The following is a 23,044-nucleotide window of genomic DNA, read 5'->3' as shown; positions in this document are numbered from 1 at the left end:
AATGGTGATTTGGTAACAGGTGAAGGTAATTCACTGGATGTTCAAGCCCTCAAATGTCAATCGGATACCTGTGACATCCATGGTACATCATGTGCGGAGATGCGTCAGCACCAAGACAGTAAGTTTAGGGTACAGAGTCAGCCACTTGTGATGATCCTAGTGAGAAAGTCTAACAAATATCACACCGAATTAGCAAAATTCATGGACTAGGTCATACACATAATACACAGTGCTACCGAATTCACCGTTCGTTTGTTTAAATTCCGATGAAATCCTGTACCAACATTGCTTAAAACTCTCGCGGACTAACGAGCATTTGTCATCCAAACAAAGAGGCTATGGAAACGTTTTCTCTTCTAGTGAGGTGAAGCGTTTCTTTTTTCATATATGGGGAATGAAGAAACGCCCCTTTGGTGAACCAAATTAGTTAGTTAAGAAGACAAACAAACCAGTGCACAAATTTAATAGAGCTTTCTGTTTTGAACAGTGTACACTACACAAATTTTTCTCTGGAAAGAAACTAGGTCGGTTCGTAACAGACATATTAGTTACGTGGTAGTGAGTTGTGTACAGATGTGACTAACATTAGACTAATGGCGAGTATATCTAAGGGCCGGAAGTTTGAAAGCATGCAAAAGCAGTCTGGTGGGGTGGACTGAAAAGTAGTTCCTCATCAGGATGCAGTAAGATAACTTTGGAATGGTTCGAACGGGGGTTTGCGCTTTGGAAGGCTTTTCAGGAAGATCCATTGAATGGGCAAAGTGCGTACTGTTCTGACCTACTGCATTATTTTATGGCTATAGGTACATCGTGAATGAGACACAACAAAAACTATTCACTTTCGGATTGAAGAAATGAAACATATAATTCAAGTTCGCATTTTGCTTTGTGGAAGCCGGTCCAGTGACTTTCGCAATAATCCTGAATACACATTTTGCTTCACCAAAATGGATTATCCTCAAATTACATGGGGTGCAATACGTGCATTATCCAATTATCGTTCAAGAAACTTGAGAATCTGCACTATTACGCATGGATGAGGTTTTTTCTCAGCTGTAATAAATATGCTTAAATATGAAATGAAATGTCAAGTCTCATGCATCTGGGTAATTCAATTTGCACAACCTGTTCATCACTCTAAGCTTTCCCATAGAATTTCTTGTCACATTTCCCCAACCGCAACTAAGAATGTAAGTTGGTGGTAGGTGTATGCGTAGATTTTGGCTTTTGATCCATTGGACCGCGGACACAGATGGGTAGCCTATGCATCAGCTGTTTTGTCGTCTGTTATCGGCTTTCTTCCATCAGATTTATCTGTAGTACTTGGACTGTTTCACCGGTGAATGGCTCCAGTGGTGCTGTTTAAATCACCAAATATTTCCGGTCACATACTCCACTCGGCGTTTTTATGCTATGCTTGCTAATGAGAGATAGTCTCGCATCAACACCGACACATCATTTTCCTTTATGGCTTATAAATTCGACAGTATCACACGTCCTGTGGATTATATTCATTGAGGATCTATGCGTGCCACTTGAGCTGACCAGCAGTCTTGGCTGAAATGCACTCTGAGAAGTAAGAGAACTCTGGATCTTTAGCTTCTTTTTCTTGTACGGTTAAAATTGGCTGATCGACTGACCGTCAAGAAAGTTGAGCGAACTAAAAAAATGATGACCTTTGGCACAAGATATCAAATCTCGGCTTATGCAGAAGATACTACTGGAAACTGAAATGTGATCATCCGTCATAGCCCGCTGTTAGGGTGACTCTTGTTCATATCAACGTTGCAGGTCGGGATTTAAAGCCAAAGTAGGCCACCACACTGTGTTTACCACCCATTCCCCTCTATCTTGTTATGAAGGGCAGTTTCATCCAACCGAGCATACTGTATTGATCTGTTTTGAGTTGATACAAACTGGTAGGCGGATGAAAATATCCAGACGAGCTGGTTTATTACTGACGCTCTATGTTCTTTCATAACTAAGACTCGTCACCTCTTTATTGCTAACTTGGCTGTAGGTTTTTAAAACCAAAGTTGTGCTTTGGTATCTATGCTGTGTTCCTGCTCGGTACGCCTGGTAAGTATAAGCCACTTTGCATTATGCAATTCTCAGTAATGACTTAGCAAGCAATATTTAGTACGAGTAAACATCTTCCGGCACATGGATAGTAGGATAAAAGCAAAACAAAATGATCGACGGAAGTGGAAATTTGCAGCATTTGGCGGTTGGACCGATTGTTTTGTACTGCAGTGTCTTTATTAAGACTGACCCTTTCAGATTTGGAACTGAGGAAGTGAACACTGACCAGGTTCAATTTCCATGCACCTGGTTCTAATGGTGTACAGGATGGTGATGACAGGATTTCATTGGACTTCAGGGTTGTACTGGGGGAAATTATTTTTGTTCAGTTTCACGTCGCTGTCGTTTTGAACAGTCCTGACCTGGAGCAATTATCCCCCCCCCCAAAAAAAAAGGGAAGCACTGGAATCGAGTTTCGCTCTTGTTAGAGCTCAACAGCAGTGCATATCTAATGGTTTCAAGCCGGTTTCAAGCGTCTGTGGCGCTAACTGACTGGGCTAATCGATCGCCACAACCAGGACAGTTACTGGGTCGTCGTATCGAATATGTGTCGGGCAAACCAATCATATCGCTCAAGTGAGAACACGTTCACCCGTTCAACGTTCGCTGGCGGAATAGTGGTAACATGTTCGCTCGTATGTCAGGTGTCCGAATTTACTTTTATCCGGATACGTCGATTGTGTTAAAGCACTTAGAACTATCATATCTCAAAATCTTTTACGCTTGCATAGGCAGACATTACCAACATCATTCTTTTGGTAGATGACGAGAACTGCAGTTTTCCATACTTATTTGAGGATTTTCTTCGCAACTAAATGTTAGACATCACTTTATTCCAAAGCCTTTTTCAGCTGACCGTAAATGCGGTAACTTAGGACGCAATTCTCAGCCATTGGTTTTAGAGCAGTCAGTTACTGAGTACAAGTAAGCCCGCAAAAAGCTTGTCAGTCCTTGCTGGAAATTTTTAGTCGCGCCTCAATCTGTATCACTGATTAAAACCTCGCGTCGATTTTGAGGTGGAAGCCAGCCACCTGTAATTTTTCCCGATTTCTCCTTTAAATAGTGTGAGGGATGAGCAAAAGGCCGTCAAAAGATGGTCATTTTATGCAGGTTGCATTGAGGAGCCCTTTAACACTACGCAGTGCCTTGAATTTGCTGCAAACCTTTGGGCCCGTGGATACCTTGTTGTCAAGGTAGCGATAAAAACGACGCTATACACTTGGCTGACCATTTGGAGACTTCTCTTGAACTGACGGTGCAGACTGACACAAGATAAGCGCGCAAGATATCACTAAACTAATGGCCATATCACATCTTTGTTCCGATTCATGTTGCGTAACTAAGGCTTAGCAAGCAGCAGCACGCAACACAGTCGTCACCAATAGTTGCTTGGAAGTGAGGATAACCATTAACAACTTATTAACTTCCTAATGGCGAAGTAACTTCACTGTGGTAATAGTTGGTTACAGAGCGAAAACGAGTGGGGCAAAAATACGTCCTTGCTCAAAGCCAAAATGGATTCCTAACTTAAGAGAGCTAGCTGCATATGGCCGCACCCGAGGTTGTATCCCAGCGTAAAGGGCTTTCATGAAGTTAGGACAGGTGCCAAGGTGTCAATCTTCTCTCCCCACCCATCAGTTGACCAAGTTACACACTCTAGTGAAGCCAGTCATTCGCGACGCTGTTCTCGTGCTTGATTCACAGCGAAATTTTATCGATCAAATTTTTTTGGCTTAGGAGTCTACATTGCTTCTCAGCAAAGATTTCTTCCTTTTGTCAGCAACTGCTCGATTGAACTAAAAACTTGCCTATTATGCAAAGTAGACTTTCAACTCCCCCCTCCCTCTTTATAGGGTGGAGCAGCATCAAGATTGGAGTGATACAAGGCCGCAAGTCGGAAACTAGGGTACGCTAATAGGGCTACCCTAAACAACTGGTTTTTCGCTTAAGCATTCTTGGGCCGTTCTTGGCCTAACTTCTCACGGCTTTAGCTCAACATGCTCTCTAATTGGGAAAACCTGATTTTGCAACGACTGGTCATCATATCTGCACATGTAAGTTCACCCTGAATGAATGATTAGTTTTCGAACGGGAAGCAAACCCACGGTCAACTAGATGGCATCGAAGTGAAAAAACTAGTCAAGGTTTGGGTTGCCCGATCAGGGTCAGTTTAATCAGCCGTAACACTGAGCTAACTTCCACAAACAACGTGTTACGAGACACTTGATCGCAGCTGGCTTATCACCTTACATGTTTGTTCCAGCGAACAGATATTATGGCCTTCTTGTGAGTTGTTGTTGTCGTTGTTGATGTTGGCGGTGGTAATCGGGCGAACTGGATATGCTGGGAAAAGTGAGTGTGCGTAGAATAAATAACACGAATCGGAAAGGGCGCTGTGAACATGAGTGCGCATAATTAAGTGCTTATTTACTCCTTGACTATGTTCCAGGAAATAAAGTTCTAGATGAACAAGTGATGAAAGTGATGAAAGCCGCTCTATTCATTTATTTTTGTTGCGTAAATGAATAGAACGACCTTCGTGGTTTTGTGGGAAACACTTAGAATCACTCAAACTGTTCTAACGCACACGGGATTCGGTTTTGTGGTTTGTTGGAAGTTTCACCCGCCAAAAAGTGTTGGTATTCTGGTTAAATCCAGCCGAATGGATTCTACCTTAATGGGACCAAAGGTGTTGATAATCTACTACTGTTTCTGTAGTCTAACAGCTCGCAAACTAACTACGCAAAAGCACTGCCATCCATTCAACCCGAAATGAAGACGAGGAAGTCCGGAAAAACTCGCGTCAACGAACAAATCGTTTATTTGTCATTGCTAGTTTTCCATGCATTTTGAAATCACAACACAATTTATAAATTCGTCGACGGAGATGATCAGCTACGTTAGATAATACTCCTTTCCGTGTACACTTTTGGTCAGTCAGTTTTTCTTGCTATGTTACAGCAAAAACGCACTTCATGTGTGCACTCGAGCAAAGAAATTTGCTGAAGTATTGACGTGCAGTGAAACCCCTGATGAATGTGACATTCATCCGTGCGACTTTTAATCGGATTTCAAATTTTCCCAGTTGAACATGTGAGCTTTGCTTATGATAAATACCTTGCGCAAACCGGCTGGCCAATCGATCCCTTAGTCTGTTTCTTTCATGCCCCGGCAGCCAGTATTTTATCCTGAATTTAAGATGCACAAATATCCCTTCTTCGACAACCATCTCGTTGTTGGGGAACACTGGGTTTCTAGTCCGATTCTTCTTATAACACTTATCTCATTATAGATCCCTTTCCAAATGATTTCAAATAGGCCATGGTTGTTGACCAACTTCCTGTTCGAGCAAGCCTAATTAATCGTCTGCTCCATTTATGCTACTAACCAAAACGTGTACAGTGGCCGCCAACCACAGCCATACACAAGGAGTTCAATCGAGCATCTTACCTGACCGCATGCGTCAATCAACTTTTTCACAGCAACCTCATGTCAAACAGAGTGGTGTTAATTTTCAGAGAGGAAACTACTCACAAAGTTGCTGTAAACTCTTCGACAGCCCACGACCGGTTTCGCCCCTCCCATGTCTCATCAGGTGCAGAGTGGTGTAAAATTGATGGCTCTAAGGCTCAAGTGAGCCTATCCACTAATTGTATCAGTTGATCATTTTAATATGATTAGCCTTCTAGTACCGCTGCCCATCTACGCTTTCAGATTAAGGTCAAACGGTTGCAAAGTGGCTGATAAGTACAATGTGGGCCGTGACTCTGCACGAGACTGTGTTCCTACGACCCTCAACCTAATAGAAGAAGTAAACTCAAATACATGGTCAACTCTATCATCCAATTCTACCCATTGGCACGAATTAGTTACGCGCACGAAGGTCACCTAAAAAATTAAGTCTGGATACGACAGATAACAAATTAGATAAATTCTACAGGAGTCTTTTCAGCGTTTAGGCGTACTTTTTGGAACTGTTTAGGGAAGCAAGAATGCAGGCTGCAAATTGGAAAATCCAGATGTTCACGTGGTCGGCTCACACAACTCTGGTTTTAAGGTTTGACACCCTATGACCCCGCGTAAAAAATGCATTTAGGTGGCACTGTGGACGAGTACTCTGTGACTGCGCCTAGTTTATTCTACTGAAGCATACACCGAATGAACACCGTTGAATGAATACCGTTTCTATACATTTCACGAGCTTCCAAGTACGGACCAACAACTTGCAGCCAACTTCTTTTGGTGAATAGCGAAATTTGCTTGGCGAAGATTACACAAAAAGTGGTTGCGAGTTACGTCTTTTTTGCTTCACTTAATTGCCAAGAAGGTGTGCTAGAAACGCAAACAGTTCTCTTCGTACTAATGCAATAGCAAAAATCAGACAAATAAGGCATGCTCGGCAGTATGTCGTTATGTTGTGGAACAGTCTGAAAATTTCCACAACAAATCCTGCCTTTCCACTCTAGAACTATGCATGTTTGTTTTCAAATGTCGGCTTTGCAAGTACAACCTAAAGGACAATTAACGGGAAACGCTGTTGCACCTGAAAGTTTTCGGTGGAGTTGTCTACACAAAAGAGAACATATTCAGTCCCCGAACCACCGTGCCGGGCTCATCAATCAATATATGTTTGATGAAACAGCCTGATTCTAGCCTAGCCTCCATCAGATACGCAGATGTGCACGGTTGCTGAATCTATTGCTGAGAATGGGGTAATAGGTGATTGATTAAATCACCATTGTTTGCCAGCTAGTGAAATCGGCACGATAAAAAATACGCATCCTGTTGTTTCGTAATTTTGCACGACTTACGACTTTGCTAACAATGCGAGCGATTAGCAGCGGAGGATTCTGACCTTTTTCTAGCCGTTTTCAGTAAATTGAAAATTTGGGTGAGATTTGGTAAGTCATCTACAATCGGCTCAATTGTTGCATGGAGGGAAATCCCAAAAGGAATTTGGATCATGTAATTAGGGATTCAAAAGAATGTGAAACACGAATGAAGAATGGACTGGTGTAAGCATACAGGCACAAGTTTGTTGTCAGTGCACCCCAGTCTAGTCAGGGTGTTTATGGGACGTAAAGAGCATGGTGATTGAACTGAATGAGAAAGCTGTTGTACACTAGTGTTCATAGGCCGACTAGGTGATACCGCAATGACCGGGTTTCCAAAGTGTGAGATTGTTCGACTCGGTGAGTTAGGATCCCGTCAATATATTATATGGAGCTGAAAATGGAAGAAGCATTCACACTGAAAAATTGAAGCAATAAAGCTTTGAATATCCTAAAGCAGTAACTATCCATAAATTTAAGAAAAAACAAATGTTGAGTGTGACATTTTCTCGAATAATTTTAGAACATCACTTAAGTAGTCAGGTTGTAAAACGAATACTTTTTCAATCAATCTTTCTTGGAATACCTAGATTGTTGCTCAGATTGTCAGTGCACTGCGATCTAGCCCACAAATCACGGTTCTGTTGCTCATTAGTATACAAACCAGGGAACGTTCGGAAAGAGGATTAATTAAGCCGACAATGAAGGATATGATTTTTAGTCGAAAACACCAGTAGCGTAAACTTAATATTACAGTGTAAAAAAGATATATTACCACTGTTAAGAAATTGCCCTCAGTTTGACTTCAAACTTTTCCTTTCAGCTGAAAACACAGTACCAACTCCTCAAGCAGACAGGTATGGAGATTATCAAGTTTCCTCCTTGGCAATAGGCGCATGCTGGTTAGAAAACAGAAAGTATGAAACTTATGTCCGCTTAACGAATAGTTCAACTGCTTCGAATGTCTTTAACAAAGTGTGGTGTGAACTTAGTTACGCTGTCATTGGAGTATTCTCAAACGCTTAATAAATGGATCATGTGAAACTGAGGCTCGGATGAATTGGCAACATTTTCGTACATGCTAAGCTTATCAGCTGCACCCAGGAATTTCTAGGTACTCTAATTTTGTGAAGCTGTTTGAATACCGAAGGAGCTACTTTCGCACCTGACGTTGTCCGGAAAAACACCATCAATGGTCAGCTGCTGGCAAGGTTCCCCGTTAAACCGTTTTAATTGTAACACCTTGAAAGACTGGCAAACCTTGTTTATCCCATTTGTTAGGAAACATTTGGAAGCGCTGTTCACTGAAATTGTTAGCAAGTTTTCACCTACAAGCTGATCAACGCACCTTCAGTCTCACCTTCCATAACAGCACACTGTCAGCTTTTCGGTTGCTGCAGCTTCCGGTTTTCGTGTTTGGCTCGTGGTAGTCAACTCAGAAGAACTCATCAATACCGTTATCCATGAAGATTCTAAGGAGTGGAATTGGGTGTAGAGCTCACGCAAGGGTGTGGTGCTTACATCCCCACTTGCCTTATGAACAAAACCAAGGGCATATTGGATACTTCTCTGATGAGAGGCTGCTGCTTGTGCTCGCTTTCAGAATACAAATAAGAGCATAAAAACATAAAAATTACATTCGTTCTCTTAAGAATTTTAAATTTAGGAGCTACTGGGACATCGCTCAGACAAAGGGTAATCGGTAATTCACCATGGCTAATCTTCCAGTATCATGTTGATTTTGTTGTGCAGGAGAATTTTCTGTATCGGATATCTTGTCCAAATCCATATGGCTGCTGCCTTGGGTCAACACTGGATCAGGTTTTTTATTGTAAGGTCTTATTCCTGGTCACGTCAGTGGCACGGGATGAGCTGTGTGCGCCCCTGTACTATGGCCACTTCTCTGGCACAACCGCATTTTTCTCCTCTAAGTCAGAGATGTCTAAGACTATAAGATAAGAAGCTAACGATATTTATGACAGACTATTGTCGGTCTTCAAATAGACGCTCTGGTGCTTCCAGTTGGCATGGTTACGATAGGGAAACCAGGTATTATGACCGAAGACACCAGCACCTGTACACCTAAGTCTTTGGACTTTCTCGAACTTAACACAAGCCAGATGAAGTAGGTGAGCTTACAAAGACCATCCATCCAGTGTTTACTCTTAGTTCACAGAATGCTTCATACAATAGGCAATGAACTCCAGTAAACAGTTGTACCATGTACAGCAAAGTTGTGACACGTTTTTCAACTGTCACAATGAAAGACTTTGTAGATTTTCAGCTGAATACCAGGAAGTAAGGCAAAATAAGACCTAAAAGATGCCCTGAAATTTAAGAGGTGGCTTAGTTTGAATGCAAACAATGAAGTCATATTACCTGAGTTCCCACTTGTTAACGGAGTTTTCAGCCGTTCGCTGCGCATTTCGCGGCAAACCATAAATGTTTCACAGTTTTCCCCGGTTAAAATATTCCTTGAAGGTCCGGATGATCTGGCCCTTGCATGTGTCCTGCACTCGTCTGTTCCGTTGGCCAAGGGGATATTTGATTTTTCCTCAACCGACACTACATAAGTTCGGCCTCGAGAACCCTCCCCGGTCAATGGAGAACTCAAATCTGTAAGATTAACAAAAACAGCAAAACTGTTACAATGTAGGAGTTGTCGTCTACTTGAGGTTGAAAAGATTCATACAGGCTACTACCGGCCGCACTGAGTACCTGCTGTGTGGCCATAACAAATATGTTTAAAATCGCACTAATTGGCGCAGAATGTTATAATGGAGACCCTTAGAACACATTCAGGCTGCAAAAGCAGAGTACTGCATGGTGCAGCCACTGGAGGTGCCCTCAGATTTCCACGATTTACAGTTTAAACTATTCCCGAATGTACTAAAAAGAGATCATGATATATCCAATTCAAAGTATTTTAACTGCCACTCCATATTCAAAAGTCAACATCCGTTGGCGTTTACAGCGTACTTCTTATGGCGAGAGAAAATTTCCCCACTAATGAGCCCTAATCTTTATTTTCTTTTTATGCAAATTCTTTCGCATTCTTGAGGTATTTTTTCACACTTTTACGGTAAATTCCTTCAGTCAAGATGCAAGACAATTGAAATCTGAGTATCTGGAGCAGTCGGAAGAGGTGGAGTTTTTATGATTTTGCTGTGCTTGCATCCATTTGGAAGCGTGCAGGTGGACTGTCTTATCCACTGATGCTTGACAATTTTGTTGCACCTCATTTTTCACGAGATCTGTCGGCCGGATAGTTATTACTTTATTTCAAATCGTCATCCGTAATATGAAACATGACTTGCCAAGAACGAAGTCAGAATTTTCAATAAAGTGTTTCCAAAGTTTTGACCAGTTGACTGCGCAGTTCAAAACGGCCCTTTTTGTAGTTAACAACCCACTGGGAAAAAACCACCTCAATTCGTCTATCCACAGTCCCGGTACACAATCCATCCACTCGTCCAACCGGAGAATTTTATGCGCTTTAGCTGTAGACGAAAAATTCCCCGCTGTACTTCTGACGTTCCTCAAGTATTTTGTTGACTTCAGTTGTTTTCACTAGATTACTGTCAAAAATCCTGAACCTTGTGTAAAAAGCTGACTCAAGATTGTTCTACCAACTGCAGTCGGTTCGTATGGAAACTTTTCCTTTGACGACAGTCAAAGAACATCTGTCCCCATTAATCTTCGCTTTCTGTATACGTCATCTTGTTCATCAAAAAACTCTCATTTGATGTCAGTTTTCCGATAAAATCAGGTGGAGGACGTTCACAATTATCATCACCATCACTGTCCTCGTCATCATCGTCATCAATGTAGACGGTAATAAAGCAGTAGTGAAGACCGTTACTCAACTGTCATTTAACCATGGAGGTGAAAGGACCTGGTAAATGGCAGATATGGAGAGAGGGGTTGGAGACTCATTTCAAAGTGCATTATGACTATGTATAGTGAACGAGACCGAATTTTCTCCATCCTCCACTAGGGTGAACACATCCTAACGTCACGTCATAACAACACGCTATCGATGGGTCTTGTCTGACGTTCTTTGTGAGCCGCACATGTCACAACGAAAAGCTGGCGTAGATTACGCAGTTTAGCTAGGAAGTTTCGGCAAACTCGCCATTCAGGTCGTAACATGCAATGTCAAGTAGGGCTTCCAGGCCGATAAGAATCACTTGGACCCCACTAGGGAAAACATAAGGGTGTTATAACATTCAACTTGACAGTAAGCGTTTTCATTTGTCGTTGCCAGTTCATGGCCCGTCCTCCGCAAACTTTTCTCCAGCAGTAGTTTGTAGTGAAAAACATGGCTTCCTTCGGCAGATGGCTGTTAGGCCTAGTAGTGCATATCTCAACGACAGTAAACTTATTGGTCCCATCTACTACTCCGGCGAATTTGATTTATTGCCTAATGCCCCTTTACAGACTGTTTCATTTCGTACATCCTGCAATAAGTTACCGCCCGCTATACTAGAAATACCTCGGTGATCAAATACCTGGAGGCGTTTGAAGTTTTTAGATTAGGGTGGCCAAGTAATACAACCATACAGTAGGCGTTCACTCATCGTCGTTTTGAAGATACCGCCTTTCAACCCAAGGTAGCGAAGCATCGGTGTTGAACGCGGAAGATGATAACTCTCAACCTGACATTCGTTTCTGATGCGAAAGGTAACAAGTTTGAAGATATTGCCCATCAAACTGCAATCACCGATTACGCTACTGCCAAGAAAAACAACTTTACCAACAAGATCAACCTCCTCATTACGGGGTCTGAAAAAGCTGAAGTGGGACCAAAAATGGTGATGTGAGAATGTGCACTTTAAGAGTGTATGCTGCATGCCCAAACAGTAGACCATTTCCGAAATTCTATGCCGACAGTTTCTGCATACGTCCGATTGGTGAACAGCAGAACATTTCCACAGTGTCACACAATCTAAGTCAGCAAATTTTGTCCAAATGCATTTTGATCCCTCAGATTAGTGGCCCTTTCCGATCCTGCCGTCGCGAAGAGTGAACGAAACTGGGGAGATGGAACACCCCTGACGGAACTCATTATTTGTGAGTTTACTTCCAGATAGATCGTAGTAGCCTATATCACGACTAGAAGTATGGAAATGAATGGGGCGGGAACTGTTAACAGACTTCGAAGGTACATCTTGTTGGGTAAGTATATGTAGAAGAGCCAACCTATCATTGAGTCGAAAGTCTCCCTGAAGCAAAGGCAAACCGAGGCATCAGTATTTGAACAGTTCAGTAACTTCAGTCAACTGTAAACAGTTTTTTCTTGACATACTTGCAGATTTGGAAGATGAACGTCATCAGCCAGTGATATAAAACTCTGGTCATTTGTCAGCTACACTAATTTTGAACAGGTTCTCCCTTAATCTCTGGTTTATGATGTTTTTCTACCGGTTTGGACGTCCCGTGGAAACCAAATTTGCATACACACACGTGTGTGTTTTGATATTTTTGTAAAATTTGCGTTCAACTAGAAGATGAGGTTGACGAAAACTCTGGGACAGCACCTAATTGGTGAGCCTCAAGAAAGGCAAATGCGGTGGTAGGCCGTCGAAGACACCAGCAATCTCGCTGGAGGTTTTCTTTGTGAATATATTCTGATTATCTCCATTTTTCCATGTCTTTAAGAGCAAACTGTTGAAACCAGATCCGCAAAGCATTTCCAAGACTTCAAATACGTCACACTCTGGAGCCCTTGGTTTAAAATTTATAGACAAGACTGTATTCAAGGATCACACGTCAATGCTTTGCATCCAGGATATTTCATGAAAATCACAAAATGACAGCTTCTGATATAGGCTAAAGAGTCATGTGTTTAACCTTATTCGTCCACAGCCTCTAGAATGGCCTGTTATCCGATGAGTCGCGCTGTAGGACAGAGTATTCTTGGTCAGCTTTCGCACACTCCTTATATTAAAATGCACTTTTACTGATTCTTAAATGCATTTAGCTGAGTTTTTAGCTAACCACCTAAGTACTAGCAGACAATTGTGTAAAAAATCAGTTCCCTCACTAAGATATGTGCGTTCATTGTTCAGTCAAATAGCTGCAAATTTTAGATGTATTTTTCGGTGAAGAAACCTGTTATTTCTGTGAAACCACTTTTCCCATGTCAACGAAAACACCCGAGAAATTCCCCAATTCCATCTTCATGATTCTGGGGCAATATGTTCCTGGAATCAAAGTGTTAGATACTCAGTCACTTCATTTGAAATACTTTTGGCAAAATGTGATGTTACAAGACAACCTGATTAAATAGGAGTCTATAAATTTGGTTGATCAATAAGGCTAGCTTCTGTGCTGCGTCGTTGTAAAAGTAGCAGAGTTATGATAAGCAATAAAAACCAACCAATCTCAATAAAAACAAGTTGTTAGAAGGTCCGTTTTGTTGAGCTCTAGAATTTCCAAGGGTACTCAATATGGTAAGGCTAGAATACCCTCTAACCTCCTGTAAGGAGTGCACTAAACAGAAATATTTTCCTCATTTACACCAAAGCGTTGGTTCGGTGCTGATCTGTGTTGACTATCTGCAGAAGAGATTCTGCGTTCTGAAGATCATTCAGTTTTAATATAAACAGGTTCATGAATTATTTAAACACAACCTGGCTTCTAATATCAAAAGAAGAAAGGGATATAAGATGACAGACTACCAGACAGAATGAGGAAGAAATATCTTCAGTATCTGATTGGATGAGATTCAAAAACGTGTTTCTAGATCCCACAGGAATAATGTCCGATGAGGTTTTTGTCTAGCTAATGAGATTGTACGCATCATCTGATGTGCAAATAACTAGTCAATGTAAGACCACGTACCAGTCTTTGCTTGTTTAGTTCATGAAGAACAAACCTCTGATACTACCTGAATGATGAAATGAAATACGAGGTGGGACACCTGACTAAGTCCAACTGATGAATCACAATGAACACGAAGATTTGCCGCTGGTGACCTTTCCATGAATATGATTTTCATTTCTGATTATTGCTTCTTATGCGTTGAATACGACACGTAATTTCGAAAGCCTCTTTCAGACAAGGACAGTTTTATGCGAGGTTTCGTTACCTTTGTCGGCAGACCAGCCAGTCAATCTTCTAGAGCGACGGATCATGCTCTGTCCCCTCAATTTTCTTTTGTGGCTTTTAATGACTGGATGAACCAATTCATGAGTGCAAAGACAGTAGTTGAATGAAATCCCCTAACTACTCTCCAAGTGAGCCATCTCCACTTATTACGAGTTTCACTGTGAAGCACATGATTCTTTGAAATACTTCAGACTTGCTCGTTGTCGAAAGCTTTTTATCGGCATCACCAACTGCGCTTAAACGTAGCCCGTTCTGAGCAGGTTGATGATAAAACACTTAAAAGCTTGGGGAACAAAGTCGCTGTATGGTAAACAGCAGAGTAGTGGGTTGCAGCCACGTCATCCTCAATGCACATTTCCGCAGTCTCGACAAGGCTCCAAAGCAACAACTCTTATGATATCATAGGAACCGTTCACTGGAAAGTGAAAGCACAATAGGGATCAGTGTATCGTTCTCCCACTGGAAGGCAATGGGCACACTATATTATCCAAGTCACAAACGCTAACCAAAATCAGTTTGTTGCTGGTCGGTATTACCGAACTGCTACCTGGAAGGTGGTGACCTCAGATCTCCTTAGGAGTTCATAAGCTGCGTTTTGGTAATAAGCCACAGTAAGGAATAAAACAGTATACAATACCACCTGGCTTTTTACAACGTAAACTCCATTTACTCTTTGGGTATGGGAAATAGTATACGAATACTATACGAATATACACGTATCGCGATATCTCGAATATCGTACCAACTGGAACACGAGGCGGCCTGTGCACCTCATACGGTTGCTGGAAACATTATAAACGAAGAATTCAACTAGGTTCCAGCTGAGTCTCTCGCGGAACCAAATTTGTTTGCAAACGAATGTATTTCGCTAATTTCGTGAAATTTGGTTTCAAGTTGAACATAAGGTTGACGGGAACTCGGGGAATGAGTCCACCTAATGAGCCCCAAGAACGGCGAAACCGCTCGTGGGCTGTCGAAGAATTTTCAGCAACCTTATGAGTAGTGCAATACAAAATAGTATACCAGTTATGCGATACCATTCAGATAAAATACCTCCCATCAATTAGCCGTAGGACGCGGAATTTAACACCAATGGACTATTCTAGCAGTGTAAGGATGCCAATGTTCCATATCGCTGAGCTATACCGTCGAATTAATGCAGTATTCCCCTGACTGGTTAAACTTCAATTACACGCTAGTTTATTTATAATTGAGTTAGTTATTCTGGATGGTTTATGATTATTTTTCAATGGAAAAAGTTTCATTCAAGTGGCATTGGGGTCCAAATTATTCAGTAAGCTCGTTCTAAGTAGTAGCAGACTCGGTTACTCCTAATTGACCCGGAAGAATCCAGCTAGTGCACCTTTCACTCCTTTGATCTCCACTAATATCAAGCGCCACACTGCTTATTATACTTATAGCTAGCTTGACGCGCGACCTTCATTTCGTACAATAAATTTGATTGCAATACATGGTTAGGCGGTTTGTAACTGAAGTATGCGTGTAAAAGTATCTGTACACCGTATGAACTTGGTCACCTCTCGAACATTAGTTTGCCTTCTTGATTCGTGAGTAAAGGCTTACCCTGTCTTTAACTTTTGCACTCTTTTTATTAGGCGCAATTTATAAGGTGTAACGAAGGATGATAGCGAATCGAAGTACACCCCTCAGTTAGAAATCTGTCACAAGCATGACGCGACTAAGAATTGTACATTTACTTGCTTGATTTTGCGGCAGTGTGAAGTTTTCGTCCATGGAGCTAGCGTAGTTTTACGTGTTTCTGTTCATATGAAATCACCCCTAATTCAGTGCGTTTCACAAAGGAGAGTAGGCTACGCCTATCCTTCTTGCCGGTGGAATAAAATCTATTAATACAAACCTAATTATGGTACTTGAGTCTGACGAATAAAAACATCCACTTCAATTAATCATTTAATCCAGTGCGTAATCTCTGCTCATCTTTCTTGTCACCTCTCGTAAAAGGTCCCATGACCGGCACTTGTCAGGCCTTTGCTACCCCATCAACAAAAAGAGGACACCATAAACCAAGTGAAATCTCAGCTGGCAACCCACTTCGCTGACAGATACACAGGTTTATATACCATCCATATCCGACATAAAATTTGACGTTGACTGAGTGATCACACCAGAGCTCCTAAAAACAAAATCAACGGCTTTCAACACTGTAGCCTATCACCGTGAAGCACACACCAACTTACCTCTTCTCTTTACGGCCAATTCGGATTCTCCGAATCGATATTTGTAAGTTTTCACATTTTCACCACTAAGCGGATTTTGCCGCTCTGAAACAAAGTTTTGCGCGCACAGGTTAGAACCAACCAAAATTCACAGATGAGTTCTATCTACACCGTTGTTGAAATTGATGAGCATAACAACAACAAAACTAATTCCAAACTCACCCTTTAGTGGTTTCGGCGTGATGTTTCTCTCGATCGGTATGATCTGGTAACTTTTCAAGTTTTCTCCTGTCACTGTATTTTTGTACACTGTTTTTGCAAACGATGTGTAGAGAAAAAGGAGTTTTCAAACTTGGATTAGTGGATGGTAAAAAAGTCATGCCTGAAATTATTTAACTTATTTAAAGTACGTAATTTAAGAGGATCTGTTTCACAAGATGAAAATTTAAAAAAACAAATATCTATAAATTAAGTGAGGCGTGCGGCTCTAATTCAAAATTTGTACTTTCACCTGGACATCATATCTGTGTGCCTGAAAAGTTTGCGTGACATTTTCATCGTGAGTCTATCTGCACAGCTAGCTCATCGGCACATTATTGTGCCTCGCCGATCAAACCAAATTACTCCATCTATTCATTTTTTACCCATTAATTCCAGTACTTATCTCGCTAAAGTAGTGGCTGTTTCACATTTTTATGTTTTATTTTGGTGACAATCACAAAGACCAGGCCTGTTATAGTGCGTCCACTGCTTTGAACGTGAGTGCAGCAAGTTATCTGGTTGGCAAAAGGCTTTTAAGGCAACTCGTTGGTCAGATTACCTTGGTATATAAAAATTCTCCGCACATAATTTACTGAATGTGTAATCTATTCAGTGCGTTTGGTGACACAGTGAGAAACACTACTGAAGCCAATACCGAATATACTCGTGAACAAATATTTTGCGGTGTTTGCGGAGGTGTTCAATGAAAGATAGGATTCCGCATATTTACGAGTGAGTTGGACAGAAGTCTGGGTACCTTGCCCACCATACTTCCACTACTACTATCGAACAACCTGTTTCAGCGTCATACGTGCCTTATCATCACACTTTTACACGTCATGGGGAGTTTCTGTCCGTATATAGCTAGCAGTCAAATTTTCTAGGAACAGATAACTTTCGTGTCATTTTTCTGCCGCTCTTTTTACAAAACCGGTCTTCGATCGGTCTAAAATGATTGCGATCTTGCTATCTAGTTCAACCAACCGTATCTTTGCTGCTGAAGAATTTGTGCCTCATGAATCCCACGTTTTCTTCTGCATCGCGCTAATGGTAAACTTGGCCAACTGGACCTTCCTTGTGGCACTCTTCTCCTTCACTGAGGTTGGTTTCTTTCATTCTTGTTCCCGTACCGCTTGAATATCTTACCTTACCCCCGCCCACGCGTGAAATCTAATTACCAAACTGAGTGTACACGTTGGAGACAGAATAATTTTAGTTTTCACAAAATCGACCCACATAGTCAAAGTGTTTGTTCATTATGCAGGACACCACGACTTATGAATTACTGCGCGCTTCACCCTAATACTATCGTTAATTTACTTAACCAGTTTTGTTAACAACACCAAAGAAGAATAGAAACCGTTGCAAAAATGCTGTTCTTAGAATTTTTGGGCTAAGGTATGTGGAATTCAGTTTAATACAGCGGTTGACAAGACGATCCTAATTCGTAAAAGAAACCCCTCACGACAATCAAAATGTGGTTTCGAGATATCACTTTTTGGGAATACTTGCAATACCAGACCATAATACAAAGTGGTCGGTGATCACTTTCACATGACAGTATAATGAACTTCAAATTTATACATTAAAATATTTCATACTGATGACAGACTTATTGTGTGAGAAAGAAGTTTTTCTTGTGTTTGAATTCAACAAACTGAGAAAACTTCTGAAAGTAACGTTGAGTCACTAGGGAGTGCCTGAGTGCTAATGAAATTCCTCCTAAACGAGAGCCTGTCCGGATGTGGTATTGTCTTAAAAAATGGTACTTCAGACTGCAACATTTATGGTAGTCAGTGAATAGGCGAAACTTCAGTCTTTGCGTCACCCGAATGGTAGTAAGTTTGCAAAACAGCCTTTTCACACTGTACTTACGTGAGCAAAACACAAAGCACAGATCAAACAGAGAAGAACCCACTTGCCAGTGTCAAGGCTGTATTGTTTTCCACCCTTCCAATGAGATCCTTACACTGAGGGCTTTTCTTCGCTGAATAGAAACTGGATGATTCAAAGCACTGAATTCCATTTTCTGCAGTATCTTATTCGATTTTCATTACTTCTGATTTGTGAGGAATTCCCTTTCTTTGGCAAGCAAGTTTACAATGACTATTTATTTCCTGATCACAACTAACACTGTGGCTAATGGCACACGATAACTGTCTAAGCTTTGACCTGCAACACTGTGTCGGATCATGTGATTATTGTACATCTGATGGTTGGATAAAACAACATAATTCAGGATGAATATTATCACGCCTTTTGGTGATTCACATAAGATAATGGACAGATGTTATCGGCGAATCCGTCCAGATGAACGTTTTGTTTTCCTCCGCTAGCCCGGACAGAATGTTTAAAACAACAATCATGGGCGATTTTCATGAACGCCTTACAGTCTTCATTCAGCTTCAACGCATACCGGACTCGGTGAGCTTCTCAGGTAAGCGATTTTTCATGGAGAATGCAGTCATGGAAAATAGTAAATCCTGAGCCATTTGTTCCTCGGAAATGACTATTCAACACGGTTTGCATAAAAACACCTACATGTTCCTCAGTATTTCGCAAACTAACACTGTGTTTACAGCCTCCATTCCTGTTTTCCATTCTCAACATATGCAGTGGCTGAGACAGCCAACGAAGTCTATTAAATCTTTGCGTTAACTGAGCCGCTAAGAGCCGGATTGTCAACATACATAATTTATTTCTGTATATACCTTCATTTGTTACTCTAAGATTATCTCTATATGCAGGACAACTAAACAGTCTGAATACACCCGTGGACATCCATAATCTTCTTTTTCCAAACAACAGACCACATATGGAACTGAATCGTCCTGGCCAAATTCAACTACTAGTTGGACCTCAATCATACCTTTGTCGGACATCTTCCCCCAGATTCCTACCCTCCGATTAACCGTACGTCGTGTGTTGTCAATCACGGAGGCAGTTACTATCAGGCTTTTTTCCAAACCAGGCTTTATGTTAACTCCTCTAACTGTTCATCATGCAGCTATCTGATTGGAAAGATGTGACAATCGTATATCGACAAAGTTTCACACATCTAGTGATAAATGATTTCCCAACGTATGAATATATGTGATCATGATTTGGTGACCACAATAGGGGGTTCAAATGTGACACTGTACCAGATTCATACAGACTACATACGTCATCATGTTTCTTCCGACGTAACCACCACTCGTCGAGATTTTCAGACAAATAGCACACAAGAAACATCCAACATGCATGATGGATCCGGTCAAACCAGAGGGCCAAAACAACCGTGTTTAGAAGATTGACTGCATTCAGTACGACCACATCTTCCTTTGTATTATATTATCAATAACATATAAAATAAATTCGAGTTGCTACATAAAACTCCCTCGAATTAATTTCCGGATGCTAAAACCATATTTTTATGGGATATTCAATTTAAAAATTGTTTCCAAATTTAGAATTCAGAAAACTGGAATTTGAAATTCCAAGATGAAAGCTGCATTTTGAATTCCAAATTGTAAAATTATTTGACAGCTAAAGGTCCGATTCAGCCAACTCGAGCGTCACATTTAAAGTGCTTCAAACTCTGCTTAGCGAAAATTTCAACATCAAAGGAATGTTAAGGTTGAACCACTGGTAGCTTTCCAGATTTAAGTATTAACGGTTTTGAATTCGCTGGATTTTCCCAAAAGTTGAGACTGTCCGGATTTAGTTGGACACCTAAATAAATAGCAAGAAATAGCATTATTACTAAGAGCAGAAGCAGGTAGAATAATGATACATTAATGGTCTCTATTATGTTAGTATGCTAATCATCATATGTTCAACTGGATGCAATTAAATTGATGCTCTGTGATATGGTGCCGGCCTTTACTACCAGCCTATATTTATTCGATGAGTGATGAAATTGTTGATTACTGCTTGCTTGATTTCGAAGCCCCCACCAACTCAGTAGTCGTATACAACGCTTATGATTATGCGTGTTGCAAAGCCTTTTACGCAAACTTTTCAAGCGACTAAGCCTTTCAGATTTGGATCTTTTGTGTTCAGCGTCATAACTCATTTTTTACAGTTTTGTGTGACACTGAATAGTCCTGTGATCCAGATACATGAATTGCTCTGAATGCTTACCTTACACACAAGCGGAAAATGTACCAAGCGGCAGCGTTCTGTTCTCGCAGGGCATCACAAACGAGAGATTCAGCTGGGTTCCAGGTGAGCCTCTCGGAAAAAAATTAGTTTGCAAACGAGGAAACAGTCCTCTTTTGACGTCTTCCATTCAGTCAAATCCCTCCAGAACTATTTAAGAGGAAAATGTAGTTTTACGCTTCAGGCGGCCACCCGTGGCCCTAAAGATGTTTGAAAGTAAACCACATTGGCGAGTTTTGAGTTTTGGCCACTTTAATTCGCACTGCAACCACGGAATTCGTTTGACGCCCCCAGCTTTCCTCCAGTAAAAAAGCTTTATGGCTGAACATGTAGGCAACTTGTACCTCATTGATAACTGTTATCAACTCATATGTTCAGTTCCTCAGAATGTGCTAACTGACTCGACTTTTCCACGTGTGACTGGTCTTTTCTAATGTGACAGACATGACTCGTCTTAATGTGTAGTCATTCAACCTGATTCAACCTGGAAACATCCGTCACTACAGTCAATCAGGAAACTTTGAGTCATCAATCCTTCTGCTTTGCACTCAGTTCCGAAAGCTCAGCAGATCACACGACAGCTTTGAGCAAATGATAAAACGAATATCATAAACGAATGAATCAGCTGTGATTCAGGTGTCTCCTATGAAAGCTAAATAGGCGTGCAAGTGATTGTAGTTGCTGAATTTCATGGCTGGCTGAAACTTGCAGCTGCACATTTCTGATGAGCTCAGTGAGGGCAAAACCGGTCAAAGGATGTCAGAGTTTTCAGCAAATCTGTGAACAGTTCCGTTTATGAAGACGAATCTCATATTCGTTGCCATTTACTCATGAAATCTGCCGACAAACCAAAAAATTCCACATACAGTGAGTAGTTTTCCAAAGAGAAAGAGCAAAACTTCGAGTTTTTTTATGGCTTAGTGAGAATTTAGACAGGTGTATCATTATTGAAACACCTGGGCGTTAGTGTGCAGAAATTTGATTGCTGTGCGTGTTCAATTTTTATCGGTTGTTGGACCGAATTCAGATACTCCTAGTAGACCAGAAAATGGACACGGGAACGAGCATCACACTTAAACCAATGTTCACTGCCACATGTGACGGATTGACGGAATTTCGGCTGATTATTGGCTTAAAATCAAGAAACTTTGGACTGTTGTTCAGGTAAGTTAGGCTTCTCCGTTTCTGGAGGAGTAGAAGTTTGAGGTTTGTCTCAAAACCGCCACCGAATACTTTCTTAGAAGTTTTGATCTCATGCAATTAACAATGCAGTATAAGATAATCGGACAACAGACCCATGTTTTGGCTCATTGTCGCTGGAACTGCATGTGGAATTCCTATAATCTTCTCCATTAACCTGGATTTTTCCGCTAGAATCTATCAACACTGGATCAGAATCTTGTATCTGGTCTTTTTGAGGCGCTTAGCTGAAGAGCCTGATGGGCCTTTCGCGCGACTCTTCCGCATTTTCAATCTCAGGAACATAGAAGTCAGAATAGATAGAATTTATAGCGGCTGAGCTTGTCGGTATCTGTTTCCTTTTAGTCCAAAAACACACTGAGAACACAATTTAATAGTAGTCAGGATGTGTTAGATTCTTAAGGTTCATAATGCAAGAGATATCCTTATTCTCATTGAGGCATTACAAATCGGTGGTGGTTAGAGTTCCGTGAACTGGATTGTTTTTTTTATTTACTTTCGAGTTTGTCAGTAGTGAAGACCAAATAAGTCGTCATATAATGAGGATCATTGGAAATTTCGATGGAGAGTTCGTCCAAGTGGAAAGCAATGTATAGCCGGTTTCTCTTCACTCGGAATTAGCGGCAGCACCCTACAACGAATCCTTTGGAAGAATTAAATCTGGTACTTCCCATCGAATATCCGAAAACCGTATTGTCTATGCACGAGGAGTGCTATTAACTTGAACGTAGCTAAGACAGCGCCACTTATGCCCGAAACACACAATTCACATTGTGTCGTTGTGTAGTGACTCCCTCTGCGACTGACGGTTAAATAGATAATCCTGGGGGATAACCCATACCCTTCTGCAAGTCACAAAATGTAGGCAGTTGCCGTGGTCAGCCTAACGTGCATCTAAGTGGCCCAGTTTGCAAAACAAAAATGGAGATATCTGGGTCAAAAGAACTTTTTATGCTCTATAAATAGTCCTAAAACACGAACGCTTACGTTGTCGGGCCACTCGGTCACATCTTTGTTAACAGTAAGTCTCGTATACCCTTATCTTTTGGGAAATTCAAATGAATGCCTTCTGTGGCATTGAGATCACCATATATACATATATATTGATAAGTGAACGGTGCACTCAGGGAAGAAGCCTGTAAATCACACTCTCTTCAGAACTACGACAGACTCCTATTCATAATTTTTCATCACCAGTTATCGTCCCGCTCCTTC

The 23,044-nt window shown here is 41.2% G+C and overlaps 1 protein-coding gene across 1 annotated transcript in view; it reads right to left on the bottom strand.

Moving 5' to 3' along the window:
- Window positions 1-6,930: 6,930 nt before the first annotated feature.
- T265_00422 (hypothetical protein) overlaps window positions 6,931-23,044 on the bottom strand; it is a gene marked incomplete at both ends in the record, with an annotated part of 49,851 nt that continues 33,737 nt past the window's right edge. The window contains 4 exons of the mRNA XM_009164195.1: window positions 6,931-7,308; window positions 9,294-9,530; window positions 16,247-16,330; window positions 16,448-16,534. Coding sequence (XP_009162459.1) covers window positions 7,280-7,308; window positions 9,294-9,530; window positions 16,247-16,330; window positions 16,448-16,534 — 437 coding nt within the window. The remainder of the gene's footprint in view (window positions 7,309-9,293; window positions 9,531-16,246; window positions 16,331-16,447; window positions 16,535-23,044) is intronic.

This window comes from Opisthorchis viverrini (genome assembly GCF_000715545.1).
Source record: "Opisthorchis viverrini unplaced genomic scaffold opera_v5_4, whole genome shotgun sequence".
NCBI lineage: Eukaryota > Metazoa > Platyhelminthes > Trematoda > Opisthorchiida > Opisthorchiidae > Opisthorchis > Opisthorchis viverrini.
This window is presented reverse-complemented; position numbering and strand designations above follow the sequence as displayed.